Genomic DNA, 19,856 nt, shown 5'->3' on the forward strand with positions numbered 1-19,856 from the left:
GCTCGGAGGGAATCCGCCATTAGGCGATGGCGCTAACCCGGAAGTCCTGAAAACGTGTTTCATTCCAGGTCAGAAAGCCTGAGTTACTTTGTAGGCATGCGTGCAGTTATTTTTTTACCTGCACACACACACACACACACACACACACACACACACACAATGTGGGAAATATAAGTTTTCTTCAATACCAGATTTGTGTAAAAGAGCAGTAAAAAAAAAAAAGTGTGTTACTCTAAGCCATGCAAATAAATTTCCTGCCTCCTGTACCTGCAAGGGCGATTTTAATTTTTAATACAGCTCTTTTGGGCAAGAGTAGTTCCAGGGGGGAAAATACAAATATAGTGGATGTGAAGTGGAAAGAGCATGTTCCATCCTTTCCTTTGGGCTGATGTAAATAAAATGGAAGAAGGGAGTGAGGTGATAGATAGCACATAGACGCAAAAAAAGTATGTCTACATTTGAGTAATGGGATTTAACAGTGGATTTCCTTCCCTTATTGGAGTATCCACAGATCTGGAAGATCTAAATTTAGCAGGAGGAAAGCATGGATTTCCACTTGTAGTAGTAGCAGAGGCACAAACAGTGATCTTCAAATGAAGGGTTGTATAATAAAACAACAACAACAACAATGGCAGCATCTTCCACATTAAATGTCATTGTAGATGAACTTTTAATTTCCTTACCTGATGCTGCTCTGGAAATATGGAGGCAATTAATACCTCCAATTATTGTGGTGATTACTCCTGAACCCAACAGTGGTGAGCGTGATCAGTTGCCATTGAGTGCACACACATACCCCCAAGTCCTGGTGTGGTGCCGCCCTAAACCAACTCTCCTTGAAACATCTTAATATTCACAGTAAGGGCGTGTAGTGGCCTCACTACAAAGGTGCTTTGTTTTGCATTAGATTAAGTAGCTGACACTCCGTCTTGCCAGCTACCCAGCCTTGATAGCTGTGGCCTTTCCCACAGCTGCTTCTTACTACAGGAGCGCACCAGGGATCAAACCTGGGAATGCAAGCACTACACATGGCTGTGTTACAGTTCATCCCTGTGAAATGTCCATTATAAGAAATGTGTGATGTGTGGATTCATGCTATATTTGTCTTCATTCTTTAATTTCATACATGACGGAGATCACCATTTAAAACATGAATGGCCCCCATTGTACAATCACCGATATAAATCACAGCTGCTATACCATGAATCTCAACCCAAAAAAAATTTGCTCGGTGATGGAAAGGGCTTTTGAGATCCCAAGAATGAATTTCAGATGTTTGCACAGTCCTTGGAGGTGCACTGCAAATCACACCAGCAAAAACGCACCAGGTGTTTGTAGTTTCATGCCTGCTGCTTAAGCAACATGCATGATTGTTTTTTTAAAAAAAGTCTTTCCTCAAAGCAGCTTCACCAAAAGGAGAACAAAACAGCAAAGAATTGCTTCAGAAAAGCAAAACGGAAGCCTTATCCAATAAAAAGTCTTGGCCATTGAATTGGACTCTGTTTTGTTTTTAGCATTGTTTCAGTCACACCTTTGAATGTGCAAGAGAAGTCTGGGAATGGTGGTGGCATTCTAAGATGCACTCTTTGTTCATTCAGGATAAGAATCTTTTTCAAGAGGCCTAGCTGACACTCCACACAAACCGAGTGTTGGCCCTAGAAGCAGGGCAGCTAACTGTGGCCCTCCAGATATTGCTAGACCACAACTCCCATCATCCCCTGCCATTTGCTATGCTGCTTGGGCCAAGTCCAGCATTTGGAGGACTGTGGGTTAGTCACTCCTGCCCTACAGTGTTCTACTGTATCCTCTGCAATCTGCAGGAGTTACCTAGCACATAACTCAATATGGAACAAGTTTCCTGAATGAGGAAAGTTTGAAGACCATCTGATACAGAGAGACAAAGTGGGTGAATGGCCGTGTTAGCTACCTGCTATTGGCACCACTGAAAGCCTTCCTTCCAATGCAAACGGCATTGTTGGGAGTGAAGAGAGCGTGCAATTTTTGCTGGGGACGCAGCAGGCAAAAAGATTCAACTCTCCCTCCTTGCCTCAATCTTGATGCTTGGACCTGCCACCACAGCTATTGCGTTTGAAAACACATGCAGATTAAATGCAGGGATGGATCTCCCTTCGCTCTCTCCCTTCTTCTTTCCAGCACGCCTTGCTAAAGACTCTCTTTTCCTACCAATTCATGGCCAGTTACCCTAACAACCTTTTGTCTGCCTGGCCCAAGATTCCTCTCAGATGGGCCTCTATCCCAGGTGAGGCTCTGGCTTGGAAGGAAGCTTGCTTGCATTTCCCCACTGGCCTGCAATCTCCTACCATTTATTAATTTCTAGGGTTTAAGTGGGTTCTCCCCCCAAAAAATCTATAACAGTATTTTCTGAAGCTGTTTCTCTCACCCTTTGTCTCCCTTGATATTCTGATGCTGATTATAACAGTTTCATTGTTGATGTTTTAGTTGTCTTTTATTATTTGCATTCTTGCTGTTTTTGATTGATACCTGTAAACTGCTTCCAGGTAAATTGTGACAGTAAACAGTCACAATTTCCACTCTTCCCAGTCCCTGACCCTAGTGCTCACAGGGTCCCCTCCCCCGCAGAAATTAGGCTTGAAAGAAGCTTTTCTTGTAGCCAGTAGGATAGACTGCAATGTGTACACAGGTTTTTCTGGTTTGCAGATGTGCCCATGGGGCCATAAAGGTTGGCACCCCCTGCCCTAGAAGGTGGATCCTTATTGAGTGATATATTAAAGCCCAAGCAATTTCCACCCTTTCTCTTGCTCTCCAGCCATGTTGCCCACTTTCCTCTCGCCAATCAGGACAATCTGAGATCAATCATGTGCGGAATGCTAGAGCCCATATTCCTTTAAGCAACTGAATGGATTATATAATTACTAGATTTCAAAAATGTGAATCACAATGTGGCAATCTGTAGGTTCCTGCAAAAGAAGAAAGTAGGAGCAGAGGCCTGTTAAAACAAAAAGGGAAAAGGGTAACTTTGCCTTAGCACTGCAATTAATGACTCAAAACCATATTACTAAAATGAGATTGTGTTGACAGATTAGACTGTTGCCGTTAAATATACTGCTTTGCTCTCTTTCTGTCTCCCTATTTTATCACAAGGGATAGAGTGAAGACGCAAAGTCTGGCAGCTTTTTTCTGCACTAATTGGAAACTCTGTAATGGAAGATTCTAGCAATCCCGTTGGGACAAAATTACACTAATCCAGTGTAGATGAAATGAAGTCATAAAAGTGAGACTGCAGTTAAGAGTTGATTTCAGAATAGGAGTGAATGTGAATACTGTTAGAAAGAAGAGTGTCAGATACTGCAAAGAAACGTGAAAATCTGAAAGGCAAGATCAGATTTAGACCTTGGGCGATAGTGGGGCATATTCTGTATCGACAAAAAAAATGTATCAGCATTATTGTCCTTTGATTATTAAGCATTTTGAATCACAATGCTGAGAAAATAAGAATGCAGAAACAGCCTTGCTGGATCAAACTGAGGTTTTGTCTTTGCCATCACCCGCTTTCTCATAGTGGCTGCTGGTCAGATGCCTCCATGAAGCCCAAAAGCAGCCTGTGAAGAACAAAACGCCCACCCCATGGTTACTGGTACATACCCAGCACCTGGTATTCAGAAAATCCTTTTTAAAAGTTAGGAAGAGAAAGAATTACTTCAGCCATGAGCAGGATGCACAGGTAGGGTAATCCCCAAACCATGTAAATCTGCTAATCTGAATGTAAACCATCTCCAGCCTATTGAAGTCCATGGGACCAGCTTTCTGGTTTTGAATATTTGCCTGAGAGTTGGGAGAAACATCTGGTTTTGTGATACTGTAGCATTAGTCCAGCTTGCAGAAATTTATTTGCTTGCACAGAGAGACAGAAGTGAACCTTTCCTCCCCTAACACGTGGATTAATCCTCATGTCAAAGGGAGGAAATGTACCTCATAACTTGAGAAGGGTGCCACAGCTTCTTGCATGGGAGGTGCACACTGGTGAAACTACTTGATTCATCAGCTTCCTGAAATGTGTGCATCTGAGACACACAAAAAAAGAGGCACTTCAGGCACATCTACTCTATTAATTCCATTTTATTTATAAATATACTGTATTTAATAATGTGCACTACAGATTCACATTGGTCTAACATCAATCTTCAGCATTAGGAGGGGAGCAGGGGGTCTTTAACCAGTAACCAGATTGCTATTCTCTGAAAGAATCATGACAGAAAATGGATAAGAAAAGCAATATAAATGTGCAGTGCAGACAAAGTCTTCTGTTTGAAAAAGGCAATGTGTGGGAATGTTTTCTGACCTGGGCCAAGCCCTGTTTTAATCCTAGGAACAGGCAGAGCCACTTGCTGACTGCAGCTTCAGCCCTTTCGTGAAAAGGAGCAAAGTGTGAAGAACACTCAGTTTTCAGGGTTGTTTGAGGAGCTGGTTAAGATTCATGAATATTATAAAATCAGGAGATAAAGTGGATATCTCAGCAAAACAGAGCACAGTTCCCCCTTCTCCAAAATGTATTAGATTGTATCACCGTGGAAATCCCAGAGACAAGAATTTTCAAACGTTCTGTAGGCTGATCTTTAACTGTTCCTGTGGCACAATTGCAGCCTTCACTTAGATTATTATTGTGTGTGTGTTTTAGAATCCTCTGCTACTAATTAGACACTCTGATATGAAAATGATATAGTTTGTCAGGTGGAGTTTGAGTGGAGATTGAAGTTTGGAGAGAGAGGGCAACTTTTTGCAGAGAGGGGAAGACAGTACAAGGAAGAGGTGCATTTGCCTGTGGTGCACACACTCACTTTTGCTGCCTCTAGTCAAACAGGTTTGCTCATTGTTGAGGTGCTTCTAGGATTTGTCTGGCCAAGCCTGAGTATTCAGTGATAAGAGGCATACTCCCTTTCAAAATGAAGGTTCCAGTTTAGCAACCATGGGTAGCAGCCATCTATTGAGGACCTGCCATGCATTTGTCTAATCCAAGAGAGTGTATTCCATTAATTTCTCACATTCATTTGTCGTTGCTGTGCTTGCTGTGGAAGGTGGGAATTGCAGCTGAAGACATCCGGGGAGGCTCAAGGTTGGAGATGGCTGTGCTAATCCGTTGCAGCCTCATGACTCAATTGCCTCGTGACAATGGGTTCCTTAAGTGCACTGTGCATTTCTTGATTGAGAAAAGTATTTTGTTTGACATTATTCTCTTGCCAATCAATTACATTAGATGTTTTATGAGAAAGAGAAAGTTATTTCTTCTACACATGCTTCTCTGTTTTATAATCCCCTTGTCCATCCTTTCTTGAAGAAAAATCTTTATGGGCTTCACCCAGACTCCCATCCAAGTTCTGGGAAGCATCAGACTCACTTACCTTCTGAGACTCAAGTACTTGGTTCCCTTCCAACCGTTCTCCTGAACAGAATGTTGGGCAAGGATAAGAATTAAGTTAAGTGTATGTCAGGATTTTCATGAAAAGGGGGGGAGGGCAGGTTGATATTCTAGTTTAGTTTAAAAGAACAACAATAAAGTAAATCAGCACTAACAGTAATCTTTACCCTCCAAATGTGAGAAAAGACAGATGGTGAAGTTGGAACAGTTAGCTATATAAAATGTGACCATCCCAAGATCATGCAGCCTCTGACATTAAGAGCTGGAAGCTCAAACACCAGATGGAACGAAACATTGTGCTGCTCTGGCATTAGGTATTTGGAAGGCATGCCCAGTGGTCTGTCCCCCTAGAGCACAAGCGAGAGACAGTGCCTAGCATGGGACCATAGGGCTAGATTTGGCTCTGCTCAATGACCCACCCTTGCATCGTGGTGTTCACCTTCTGTTGTCGGATATATCGGTTTTTATGTCTCTGTGTTTTTATGTTTGTACATATTTTATGGGCTAATAGCCGTAAATAAATAAATAAAAGATTTCTCCCTCAATGGCTGGGGTTCTTGGGGCAGGGAGAGGGTTTAGACTCCACTATTTGGTGATCCCAAGTGCAGCTGTTTAATTTCCCTCAGAAAGATCAATAGCTGCTACCCACTTCTGTGGAGGGGGGGGGGAATAAAATACTGCACCTGGGAACAATGGCTTGGTTTGCATATTACAGTAAGCCATAGCTTGGGTTTAACTGTGAATGTGCCACTGAATGTAGCACTAGGATGCTGCAAGTGAACATCCCAAAGAAATGTGGGATGTAAAACTGCTGTGAAGTACAACATTCCTACAGTGGACATGTACCACTCAGGAGAGGACTTCCTGTTTCCTCCTGAGCTGGGACAGACTTCCACTACATGTGACTCAATGAGGGTGTGGTCTGTTGTACTAGCATGGAGGAGCACATGGCCTTCATGTTCTGATCAGTGTGTCTTCTCCATTGTGTATGTTGCTGTGTGTTTGGGGAAGTGGCTCCTTAGTCGCAGTCACTTGGGACTCACTTCTTTATGGAATAGTTCTAGTTGTTATGTAACCTAAGTCTGCCTTCAGGGATATGTCTGTGAACCTGAATGAATCTGTGAGTGAACTACTTTTATATTCATGTTAATCAGATTCTTTTATTTATTCTTTTTAAGAGGGATTAGAAGGGATTTTACCAGGAAGGAATCCTTAATAGTAAGACTCAGATGAGTCAGCAACAAGCTGATTGCTGCGTAATTTAAAAAGGGGGATGTTTGGAACTCTGCTAGAATATGGAACTTGCTAGCGCAAGTTAGGAAAGATATCATTAAATAATATATCCTCTCCTGCCTCCCTAATCACCCACAAGAAATGCATTCTGTCCTGCACAGGAGACCTTGCAATATACAGATCTTCCCTCTCCATCCGCCTCACCCATCACTAGGACAGATATTTTGCTAGTCTAACTGAAGAAGCACTGTGAGCACTATGCTCAATTTGTCCTGAGAACCCAGAAAAGAACTGGAGATAATGTTAGGGTCCTGATCCACAGTCCATGGTGCAGGGAGCCACCCATCTAGAAGCTGTTTCTGCCAAACAGCTCTGAAAGATTTGATGTTCTGGCTTCAACCCATGTTAGGCTGCATATCTACTCAGCCAACTAAACTCACATCGAAGCCACACTTAGATGTAAATCATGCATTACCTTGAACACAAACTGAAGAGCAAGCAACTTACTAAATGCATATAATAAAATAGCTGTAGAAGGATTAATGGGTGGTTGAATCTGACTGAAAGAAAAGAGATGTTATGAATGGGGTGAAAGGCCAGGCCCTCATAGAAGAAGGCTAGCAAGAGGATTTTCTTCTTCTGAGGAGAAAAACAAGCTTAAACGGGATTAGATATTCCATGTAGGAACTGAACTACCAAGTAATGCATGGCAGCAGGTAACCAGACTTGATTAATTCTTAGCAGATCAACATGGGAACATTAAGCAGTTGCAGGTAGGAAGACAATGCATTTAAAGTACAGTGGTACCTCAGGTTAAGAACTTCATTCGTTCTGGAGGTCTGTTCTTAACCTGAAACTGTTCCTAACCTGAAGCACCACTTTAGCTAATGGGGCCTCCTGCTGCTGCTGTGCCGCTGCTGCATGATTTCTGTTCTCATCCTGAAGCAAAGTGTTTAACCTGAAGTACTATTTCTGGGTTAGCGGAGTCTGTAACCTGAAGTGTATGTAACCTGAAGCATATGTAACCCGAGGTACCACTGTACATTTAAGGCACACACACACACCTCGCACGCACGCACCTCTAAAGAACTATAGTTTGTTAAGGATACTGGGAACTGTAGCTTTGTGAAGTTAAACTACCATTCCCAAAATAATCTCAGTAGGATTACAAATAACAACAAAAAAACATATTCCCGCAGGGTAAACGGAGAGCAAAGAAACTTCACTGTTGCCTGGGTGGAGGACTGATCTAGTATGAAAAGAAGGGAATTACTTGCACCTGGAGCTTCTTTGTTCTTCTCCCACCAAAGTGCTGTAGAGCTGGTGCCTTGCCAGGATAGAGTGGCAAGTTATTTGCCAGAGTATGACGGAAACAAATAAAAAATGACTATTCATAGAAATGCTTAAACTGTCTTGGTCATCCTGCACATCATCCTAAATATAGCTTCCTTAATGCTATAAAACAAAAGGTGATATTTAGATTTTTAGTCTGGTTCTGTCCCATCCCGATCATTTAAGGACTGCTAACAAGGGCTTCCTGTCAAGTATAATGTTCTGTCTCAAAACCTTAGCAAGCACTGCATATTGAAAACCAACTCTTGTAAAACAAACAAACAAAAATCCTCATGCAATGACTAATGCAGTTTGACAGCAGTGGAAATGTAAGAGAATTTGGTGCATCTTCTCACAAATGCATTGAGATTAGGAGAATTCTCTAAAGAAAAGTGATGGCTCAGACATACGGCCATTGAGTTAAAGAGTGTCTAAGGAATACTGGGAAATTCCATCCTGATCTGCCAAACATGGGTTGGGAATAAACCCCTTTGAAATCATTTTGAGACTCAAATGAGAAAACATTAGGAAAAGCAGAGGTTGAGCAAAAATAGCCAACATGGTTGCAAAAGGGAAGGTCGTCACACCTCACTAAATCACTGAAACTCTTTTAAGGTTTTTGCTGCTGGAGAAGGCAAGGGAGGATGCACTGAACATCCTATTCAGTACTGGGAGTTTCTGAATGTCAGTGTATATGTTCAGTGTGTAATGTGCAAGGTGTCAAATTTATAAAATGTAAGGACGGGGGGGTGGGGAGATGTGAATGAATTTTGGAGGGTAGATTGCTAAAATGGAACATTTAGTTCAGACATGAGAATAGTACATGACAGTGCAAGACAGAACTGTGAGACAGAACTGCTCAGATCATTGAGCAAATGATCAAACAAACAGTGTAAAAAAACCACACTACTCAACTATCATTGCCCCTTAAAACTGTCCTGTATGCAAAGCATCTCTGCAGGAGTTTCAAGGCAATGTGATATTGAGCTTCAAACTACCAATAAGTAAGTGGGATGAAAGGCATAGAACCAGTAGAACAATTTTATGCAATCTGCTGGGACTTTATAGTTGACGTTTCAAACCATGTTTTGCATGCCTCCTTACCTGCACCTAAGAAAGAAAGATGGCTCTCCTAAATTATGTGTCAGTTTAATTTGCATGTGTAGAATTGTACTTAACATTATTGTAACAGCATCTCTGATGATTTTCTGTACTCTTGTGTTGAAAAATAAAATATAATTTTAAAAACTAAGTAACTATTGGGGAGGGGGGAGTACTTTTCCTCTTAGCTAACCTTTCTCCCTTATTTTTGACATTTGCAGTGAGATATTCAAAACTAAAAAGACACTCCTTTCCCCATTTCCCCTCAACACTTTTCGCCATCTTCTACAGCTTTGATGTACACAGTTTACTGCTCCCTCAAATCTGTTGCACAACGGCTGGTTCTTTGGTGCCTCATCCTCCCTCTCATTTTTTGTTCAGCACATTCTTTACTGCGTCCTTGGACTTCAGCATCCTTCCCGACTGCCTCCCACCCACTTTAATTTTACTGGTTCACTTTTATTTTACATTCACTTTGACACAGTTGTTTCAACACTGATGCTTCCTGGCGCTCAGTACCCTGCACTCCTCTTGGGTCGTAAATTCTGCACCCTTCACTTTCCAAACTTTCTTTCGTGGTATAAACCAAGAAGTTCAATGCTTAGGGCTCTTTCACACATTATAAAGCAGAAAACCCAAGTGTGCCACCAAGCACACACTTGATGAGGAACTGCAGGCAGCTAATTGGGGCTCCCCAAAGAGTGTTCCTGAATGGCAAGCGCTTGCATTTTCTGGCCTGCCTTTAGCACAACTTCAATGTGCACATAAAAATGGAGGCCAGGGTCCCAGTACCTGTGGGTCCATGGGGTTTTCCTCTTTCTTCCCTCTTTCTTTAAACAGCAGCGCCCTTCTTCTCATATGCCCAAGTATGGAACTAAGAGGAGTTTTGGAAACTACCTGCAATGTGGCCTGGAGATCAGCTGTTGAAATAAAAAAACTAAAAAAAATACAATGGGCTTGCAGAAGCTTTTTGGATCTCAGCCACATAAAGTGATTCATCCAGGGAAAATTTGCTTTTTATTTTTTAAGATTTCCCTTTCTTCTCCAGCACACACTTCTGATACTTGCCACTCATATGCTTAGTGCAGTGGTTTTCAACCAGTGTGCCGTGGCACCCTGAGGTGCCTTGAATGATGGTCAGGGGCAACACGGGCAGCATTGTCCTCTGTCCCTCTTCCCTCCTGTGATGCCCTCTCACGTCTCTGCCTCCCAAAGGCTTGTACATGTGTTTAGTGCAGCAGCCCTGGCTATAAGCTCCGCGGGCGAATGGTGCCTCTGAAAGGCATCTCTCGGGGGGGGGGGCAGCTCAGAGCAGCTGCCCAGAGGACTCCCAAGGAGAGGGGAGAGGAGAAGAGGCTGAGGGAACATACCACAAGGGAGGGCGTTCGGAAAAGGGTGAGAGGCTGCCAGCTCTACAGGCAAGGGATGACCCAACTGGGCTCCTGAGTCCCACAGGGGTACAGCAGAAAGAATGTAGCTGGTCAAGGGAGCCATGGACTCAAAAAGGTTGAAAATCTCTGGCTTAGTGAAATGTCCTTAACATTGTGATTTACCATATTGATTTAATTCTGTAGCCCTTGAGGTGCAAAATGAGGGAGCTGCACAATTACTAATCATAAAAACAAATCATATGGTGTTAAACCTTTACTCACATTATTTGGAAGTATTAGGTTTTTGAAATTTTGTAGGAGTCTAAGCTTCTGTTGAGCACTGGTCTGATTAGCAGCCATGTATCTAACTTGATGGGAGATGCGGGTGGCGCTGTGGGTAAAACCTCAGCGTCTAGGACTTGCCGATCGTTAGGTCGGCGGTTCGAATCCCCGCGGCGGGGTGTGCTCCTGTCGCTCGGTCCCAGCGCCTGCCAACCTAGCAGTTCGAAAGCACCCCCAGGTGCAAGTAGATCAATAGGGACCGCTTACCAGCAGGAAGGTAAACGGCGTTCCGTGTGCTGCGCTGGTGCAGGCTCGCCAGAGCAGCAATGTCACACTGGCCACGTGACCCGGAAGTGTCTGCGGACAGCGCTGGCTCCCGGCCTATAGAGTGAGATGAGCGCACAACCCTAGAGTCTGTCAAGACTGGCCCGTATGGGCAGGGGTACCTTTACCTTTACTATCTAACTTGATGAATTGAAGAGGACATAAATGACTGAAAATGTTGCATCATGTATACACACACACTCTCTTATGGTTAAATTATTTACTCAAAGAGCTAAAAATTGGTCCAGTGCAAATGTGTAAACTCCCAGAGATGAGATTATGTCTGCTTTTCTCCTGCTGCTCCTGTGCTGCCATGAGCTAAGCCATAGTTTGGCTTAGAGTGTCATCCAAACCCAAACTCACGGTCCATCTCCTCCAGACAAACTATGAGCTGCAACCAAGTTTCTTTTTTCTTGGATGTACAACTCATGATTTGTCTGAAGCAGACAAACCATGAGCCCAGGTTTGGGTGAAACACTCAGTCAAACCATGGCTTAGTTCAGGACAGTGGAGCAGCGAGGACCGGGGGGTGGGGAGACGTGCCGCGGCCACATCTCCTTTCCCAGAACCCTCCTCACACCGTCATTCTAGGCCAGGAGGGGGGATCCATCAGCTCATGAGCAAATTTGGCCTGTGAGGCTCTTTCCCCCAGACCATGACAAATGTGATATCAGGTGTGGGGCCGATAGAGATATGGCAGGATCAGCTACGTGATCTGTTTTAATATTTCCTTGTATGACACCCAGAGAGTAACAGCTATTTTTTGTCTGATAAATACAGTTAGTTCGGAAGTTAATACATGCATACATTCGTGCATACTGCTTTGGGTAGGCAGGTATTCTGAAGCTATAACTTGTGGTGCTGTGATGGTCCCAGTGCAACCTAAGAAACACTGCAAACAAATGTAATTTTGCAGTGAGATGAAAACAATACAACAGCAGCATCACCGCCCTTTGTGTGTACACACACATTTCTCTAGCACTTTATCTCTGCTGAAAGAGGTTTTGCTGATTTTTGACTCCTGCTTACGAGAAGCAATACTGAGATGAATCTATACACCATGAGGCAACGGTACCACTCTCACACTACGTTTAGGAATCTGAAGGGGACAAATTCCCTACATAAACCCTGTCCTCCACTACAAGTTTCTCCTGCAAGTAATGAATCACAGAAAACAAAATGTACTGCTTATCTTCCTCTGGAATTCAGGTCCTGACTGTAGCCATGGTGTAAAGTGACCAGTAGTTGCTGAGACAGTTTTTGTGTTACTTCCTCCCCTACTTAGGAATGTTGTTGTTTAGTCGTTTAGTCATGTCCGACTCTTCGTGACCCCCTGGACCAGAGCATGCCAGGCACTCCTGTCTTCCACTGCCTCCCGCAGTTTGGTCAGACTGAAGGGGATTTAGGAATTTCCTTGCCTAATTTTAATGTTTTCTATTAAACATTTACAAAGCAGTTTGTAAGTTAAAGACAAAGAGAGGAAAATTATCACACTAGAGTTGGATTTTCATCTTCAAGTTTTCCACGTTATGCTCCCAAATTTCTGAATCAAATTATGAGTACCACAACTCTTTGCCCAATAAATCTAGTCTATTTCCTCCTATACCCCCAAATACACAACCCATCACCTCTGGCTTATTCCATTTTCTTGCCGCAGTCTTACAGAATCTTCTACCTTGCTGTACTGCACTGACAACGCTCCCAATATGTTGAATCATTTTCTACAGCTTGGAATAAGTGGTTCCCCCCTCTTTTCTGGTCAGTGGAGAAGTGCCATATATTGTGAGTTCCCAGAAATTCAGAAAAGTTCTTTATCATGAAAGGGTCAGCATAGTTTCCAAATTGCTTTGTAGCCTTCCTTTGTAATGTATTTGGCATAATGACAAATCTAACAGCGGATTTCAAGATCTAGTTCAGTCTTGGGTTTCTCTATCTAAATTCAGCCAGCTAACTGAAAATGCTCTGGGCAGGTATGCAAAGCATTTAAAAAGAAACCTTTCTGAAATGTAATAAAACAAAAATTTACTGGGATTTATTTGAGAAATTCCACCCGATTGTATGTGGTACCTCTGCACTTGAAGAGGCTGTTACAGTACTCCAAAAGGTATTAAAATATTTAGTTGTGTTTTAAGGGCAAAGAATAGTTACTAGATTGAATCCTCGGGCTTATTTCGCTGTGGTGGAAGGAAGCTATGTAACCTCATTTGGCAATTTATAAAGTTATGGGTATGCAGAGTAAACAAAAAGAAATCATGGTCTGTCCATCAACAGCAGCAGAACATAGGGTCATCTGATGAAAATGAAGCTTCAGCGTGAACAAATAAAGCTTTTCTTATGCAACATATAATTAATGCATTGATTTAGTTGACAGTAATGGCTGCTCATCGTGTCCCGGTGGTGGGTGACATTTGTGGCCTGGTGCGCAGTGCCACAATCTTCTCAGAGCCATGCTGCTCCTGTAGCTGTTGCTCCATCCCCCAGGGTCACCGCAGAGGCCTTCGGGTTCCTGCCAAAAACCACCCATTTGAATCGGCCAATCGGCGGCAGGCTGGGGGTGGAGCTAGGAGGAGTGGACCATGCTGCCGCAGGTTTCTCTCCGGTCCGCTCGTCCTGAGAGCAAGCATCAGAGTCTGGTGGGCCCATTATCAAATAGTTATCCAAGTAATGAGTAACATTGGGCAGCCAGATTTTACTTTCATTGCCCACTCAACAAATGTGCTAAAAGTTTTAAAGGCGGCACATGCTATGGAGCAACCCATAGGCATGGCTTTGTCGAAATACCACTGATCTTGAAACTTGAAACCCAGCAACCAGAAGTCATCTGGGTGAACTGGGAGTAGGCGGAATGCAGATTAAATGTCACACTTTGCCAAGAGGGAGCCAGGGCCACATGCCTTAATTAATTTGATATCATGAGCTAATGATGCATACTTAACAGAGCACTTCTGTTGGAGGATGGTGTCATTAACTGAACCACCTTTGGGATAAGATATGTTGTGAATCATGCAGAATTCACCTGGGACCTTTTTGGTTACAATCCCAAGAGCTAGGAAAAAGACCCATGACCCTGCCAAGATCCTGCTCCTTTTCAAAAAAAATTATGAGCAATGTGTGGCATTTCCCTCATTGACTTGTCGTTGGGTAGATCATTCGAGGTTGGAGTACCTTCTGCCAGGATACGAAAACCGTTGCGAAATCCCTCCCCCCGGTATTTTGCTGTCTCCCTGTTGGGATATGAGCACAGGAGAGGCAACATGGCTGCAAGAGAGACCAGGGAGGGGGCTAGAAAGAAAAGTTTGTCATTTCCGGGTGGGTCCCTTCAACGACTGGGAGCCTGAAGTACACACAACTGCTCCAAACTCCTTCTTTCCCAAGGTAGTTCCTAAGTTCCAAAAACTGCTGGAAAAGGTCCTGGCATGAAAACATTTAGAACGGGGGTGTGAACCACCACAGCACTCACATTCATGGGTGGAGTGTTTTCTGAAACTCGCCACACAGTGGCCCCTGCCCTGTCCGTGACACCCGTAGGTTCCTGAGGGTTAGGCCTGACTTGGCCGGCCCCTCCTCATTGTGCCGTTGTGCACAGCTGCGGGCAGTGATTGCCCGCTTCTGCGCATACGCAAACAGCGGCAAACCCGCCAGTTACTTCCAGGTTTGCTGTGGTCGCAACTTGGAAGTTCCGTGAGTGTAGGCGGTTGTAAGTGGAGGTTCTACTATATTTCCAGCAAGAGCATTTGGATCATCGGCCACAGTATTGTTCACTGGGCAGCTGTCTACGCTGCAGCGCATCATTGTGGAAAACACCTGAGCATCCACTCCGGAGTCCGCTCATACTGGATGGGCCTACACGGGATGTGTTGAGATGCCCTCATGTCGAGGCTGCACTGAGCCATCGCATCTTATGGCCCCCCGGATGCCTTTCTGTTTTACCTGGGCGAAAATGATCTGGTCACCCAAAAGAGCATCAACTTAATCAAGACAGCAATTGCAGACCTTGAAAGTATTCAGGCAATGTGTCCTAATACCACCATCCTAGGATCGGAGCTCCTCCCGCGTCTGCATTTGAGGTATGTCTCAAACCCTTCACGCCTCAATTATGCTGTTGTAAAAATCAACAGGGCAATACGCAACGCTACCCTGTGTCCTGGTGGCTGTGTGATCAAACACCCGGATATTAAATCCAAAAAGCTGGAAATTTTCAGGCACCTTACCCTTCTAGGGAATAAACATTGTGTGAGGGATGTAAAAGAAGGCCTCGAGGAATGGTTGGTGGCCATCTGATTTGTGGTTTCAGTTATAGGTAGTATTGGCGGTGAAATTTCGATTTCACAGTCTTGGGTGGCAGTTTTAGGCCTTGGGCAGAATTCTTTAGTACATCAAGTGAAGAAGGGGTGGCGTGGTGATGCACCCCTCCTGTGGCAGCGATATCAGAGTCCATATAAAGGGGATATTGAGTCTCAGACCACAAGCACATAGGGTCATGGAACTCCCCTCACCAACGTGGATGCGGGGGCGGCTGTGTAAACACACGTTTTGCAGTGTCCCCATATTCCTGACTGACCCTGTCTTGCCTCAGACCCCCAGCTGGGGGCTGAGAGGGATACACACCCAATGCCTACGCCAAGGTTTCCTACATCTTAAATTTTTAATAAAGTTGTGGCCAATTTTAATCCCAAATACATTGTCTGGTTGTGAGGTATGAGCTCGGGGGGGGGGGGCTGTGCCTGGGCACGCAAATGTGCTGATGGTCACTAGCATAAATGGTTTTTACAACCAGGCAGTCCAATTGATAGAGAGCAGGTTGATTATTGCTAAACTATACCCGCATGTTTAGTGGCAACCTATTTTTCTCGTTGCCAGGTGCAGTGCCAAAACCAGAAGTTGTTTCTGCTCAAAGCAGGCTCCCTGTTCTGCACTCACAAACACACAGAACTGGGAGCAATGCATCTTAAAAATGGTGTTGTTGTTTAGTCGTTTAGTCGTGTCCGACTCTTCGTGACCCCATGGGCCAGAGCACGCCAGGCACCTCTGTCCTCCACTACCTCCCGCAGTTTGGTCAGACTCATGTTTGTGGCTTCGAGAACACTATCCAACCATCTCATCCTCTGTCGCCCCCTTCTCCTTGTGCCCTCCATCTTTCCCAGCATCAGTGTCTTCTCCAGGGAGTCTTCTCTTCTCATGAGGTGGCCAAAGTACTGGAGCCTCAGCTTCACGATCTGTCCTTCCAGTGAGCACTCAGGGCTGATTTCATTAAGAATGGATGCGTTTGATCTTCTTGCAGTCCATGGGACTCTCAAGAGTCTTCTCCAGCACCATAATTCAAAAGCATCAATTCTTCGGCGATCAGCCTTCTTTATGGTCCAGCTCTCACTTCCATACATCACTACTGGGAAAACCATGGCTTTAACTATACGGACCTTTGTTGGCAAGGTGACGTCTCTAATTCTCAAGATGCTGTCTAGGCCTGTCATTGCCCTTCTCCCAAGAAGCAGGCGTCTTTTAATTTCGTGGCTGCTGTCACCATCTGCAGTGATCATGGAGCCCAAGAAAGTAAAATCTCTCACTGCCTCCATTTCTTCCCCTTCTATTTGCCAGGAGGTGATGGGACCAGTGGCCATGATCTTCGTTTTTTTGATGTTGAGCCTCAGACCATATTTTGCGCTCTCCTCTTTCACCCTCATTAAAAGGTTCTTTAATTCCTCCTCACTTTCTGCCATCAAGGTTGTGTCATCTGCATATCTGAGGTTGTTGATATTTCTTCCGGCAATCTTAATTCCAGCTTGGGATTCATCCAGCCCAGCCTTTCGCATGATGTATTCTGCGTATAAATTAAATAAGCAGGGAGACAAAATACAGCCTTGTCGTACGCCTTTCCCAATTTTGAACCAATCAGTTGTTCCATATCCAGTTCTAACTGTAGCTTCTTGTCCCACATAGAGATTTCTCAGGAGACAGATGAGGTGATCAGGCACTCCCATTTCTTTAAGAACTTGCCATAGTTTGCTGTGGTCGACACAGTCAAAGGCTTTTGCATAGTCAATGAAGCAGAAGTAGATGTCTTTCTGGAACTCTCTAGCTTTCTCCATAATCCAGCGCATGTTTGCAATTTGGTCTCTGGTTCCTCTGCCTCTTCTAAATCCAGCTTGCACTTCTGGGAGTTCTCGATCCACATACTGTTTGAGCCTTCCTTGTAGAATTTTAAGCATAACCTTGCTAGCGTGTGAAATGAGTGCAATTGTGCGGTAGTTGGAGCATTCTTTGGCACTGCCCTTCTTTGGGATTGGGATGTAGACTGATCTTCTCCAATCTTCTGGCCACTGCTGAGTTTTCCAAATTTGCTGGCATATTGAGTGTAGCACCTTAACAGCATCATCTTTTAAAATTTTAAATAGTTCAGCTGGAATACCATCACTTCCACTGGCCTTGTTATTTGCAGTGCTTTCTAAGGCCCATTTGACTTCACTTTCCAGGATGTCTGGCTCAAGGTCAGCAACCACACTACCTGGGGTGTACGAGACATCCATATCTTTCTGGTATAATTCCTCTGTGTATTCTTGCCACCTCTTCTTGATGTCTTCTGCTTCTGTTAGGTCCTTACCACTTTTGTCCTTTATTATGGTAATCTTTGTACGAAATGTTCCTTTCATATCTCCAATTTTCTTGAACAGATCTCTGGTTCTTCCTATTCTGTTGTTTTCCTCTATTTGTTTGCATTGCTCGTTTAAGAAGGCCTTCTTGTCTCTCCTTGCTATTCTTTGGAAATCTGCATTCAATTTCCTGTATCTTTCACTATCTCCCTCGCATTTTGCTTGCCTTCTCTCCTCCGCTATTTGTAAGGCCTCGTTGGACAGCCACTTTGCTTTCTTGCATTTCCTTTTCATTGGGATGGTTTTCGTTGCTGCCTCCTGTACAATGTTACGAGCCTCCATCCATAGTTCTTCAGGCACTCTGTCCACCAAATCTAAATCCTTAAACCTGTTCGTCACTTCCACTGTGTATTCATAAGGGATTTGACTTAGATTGTATCTTACCGGCCCAGTGGTTTTTCCTACTTTCTTCAGTTTAAGCTTGAATTTTGCTATAAGAAGCTGATGATCTGAGCCACAGTCAGCTCCAGGTCTTGTTTTTGCTGACTGTATAGAGCTTCTCCATCTTTGGCTGCAGAGAATATAATCAATCTGATTTCGATACTGCCCATCTGGTGATGTCCATGTGTAGAGTCGTCTCTTGTGTTGTTGGAAAAGCGTGTTTGTGATGACCAGCTTGTTCTCTTGACAGAACTCTATTAGCCTTTGCCCTGCTTCGTTTTGATCTCCAAGGCCAAACTTGCCAGTTGTTCCTTTTATCTCTTGATTCCCTACTTTAGCATTCCAATCCCCTACAATGAGAAGAACATCCTTCTTTGGTGTCACTTCTATAAGGTCTTGTAAGTCTTCATAGAATTGGTCTATTTCAGTTTCTTCAGCACCAGTGGTTGGTGCATAAACTTGGATTACTGTGATGTTAAAAGGTCTGCCTTGGATTCGTATCGAGATCATTCTATCATTTTTGAGATTGCATCCCAGTACAGCTTTCGCCACTCTTTTGTTGACTATGAGGGCCACTCCATTTCTTTTACGGGTTTCTTGCCCACAGTAGTAGATGTGATGGTCATCCGAACTGAATTCGCCCATTCCCGTCCATTTTAGTTCACTGATGCCCAGGATGTCAATATTTATTCTTGCCATCTCATTTTTGACCACCTCCAACTTACCCAGGTTCATGGTTCTTACATTCCAGGTTCCTATGCAATATTTTTCTTTACAGCATTGGACTTTCCTTTCGCTTCCAGGCATATCTGCAACTGAGCGTCCTTTCGGCTTTGGCCCAGCCGCTTCATCAGCTCTGGATCTACTTGTACTTGCCCTCCGCTCTTCCCCAGTAGCATGTTGGACGCCTTCCGACCTGAGGGGCTCATCTTCCAGCGTCATAACTTTTATATGCCTGTTGTCTTTGTCCATGGAGTTTTCTTGGCAAGGATACTGGAGTGGCTTGCCGGTTCCTCCTCCAGGTGGATCACGTTTGGTCAAAACTCTCCACTATGACCTATTCATCTTGTGTGCCCTGCTCGGCGTAGTTCATAGCTTCTCTGAGTTCTTCAAGCCCCTTCGCCACGGCAAGGCAGTGATCCATGAAGGGGAGGCAGTGATCCATGAAGGGGATGGTACTGCCACTGAAAAATGGTACTGCCACTGAAATTTTAAGTTAAACTCAAATCAGATGGAACAGGGAGTATTGGGGTGGAATGTCCATTTTCTTTTGCCCATATAGGATATCTACCTGGAAAGAGAGATATTCCAGAAGTCTGTGGTATTAAATTCCACTTGCAAGTCAGAGACTGAGATGGATGAAGGGAGCTTTTTGGCAACCTGCTAAGAAAGCCATGCTATTGTAGACATCAGTTAATGGCATCTAGATTCTTCTGAACTCACTGAAAGGATGGGGCCCTGACAAGAATATTGCCTAGTAAAAGCTATAGAAAACATTTGGTTGTGTAGGCCAATGGGTTGACCAAGTATACGTAGTATCATATATTTAGCTATGGAATGAGTATGTCACTTTTCATGTCATCTTTTCCCTATAATACTTCTGCTGCTGCCCTCCCTCCTTCTCCACTGAAACACCAACTGGATTTAGTATTTACTGCACCCATTTTACCTACAGGAAGTCGTATTCCTTTATTTGAATACATTCATGAGTTTTGAAGGTGACCTAGAATCCTGTTGGCCACATTATCATTTCAACCAGTCTTAGAACCTCTCCATTTATGGATTTCCAAG

The 19,856-nt window shown here is 44.0% G+C and overlaps 1 protein-coding gene across 1 annotated transcript; it reads right to left on the reverse strand.

The window, feature by feature from the left end:
• Window positions 1–16,136: 16,136 nt before the first annotated feature.
• LOC128398401 (uncharacterized) lies at window positions 16,137–19,225 on the reverse strand (the record flags this gene model as incomplete). Its single annotated transcript, XM_053359415.1, has 2 exons — window positions 18,096–19,225; window positions 16,137–17,453 (listed from the first exon to the last, which is right to left on the reverse strand). Coding segments are annotated over exons 1-2 (2,259 nt in total), but the record flags the coding sequence as incomplete, so codon positions are not given.
• Window positions 19,226–19,856: the final 631 nt, after the last annotated feature.

This window comes from Podarcis raffonei, chromosome 12 (assembly GCF_027172205.1).
Source record: "Podarcis raffonei isolate rPodRaf1 chromosome 12, rPodRaf1.pri, whole genome shotgun sequence".
Taxonomy (NCBI): Eukaryota; Metazoa; Chordata; class Lepidosauria; order Squamata; family Lacertidae; genus Podarcis; species Podarcis raffonei.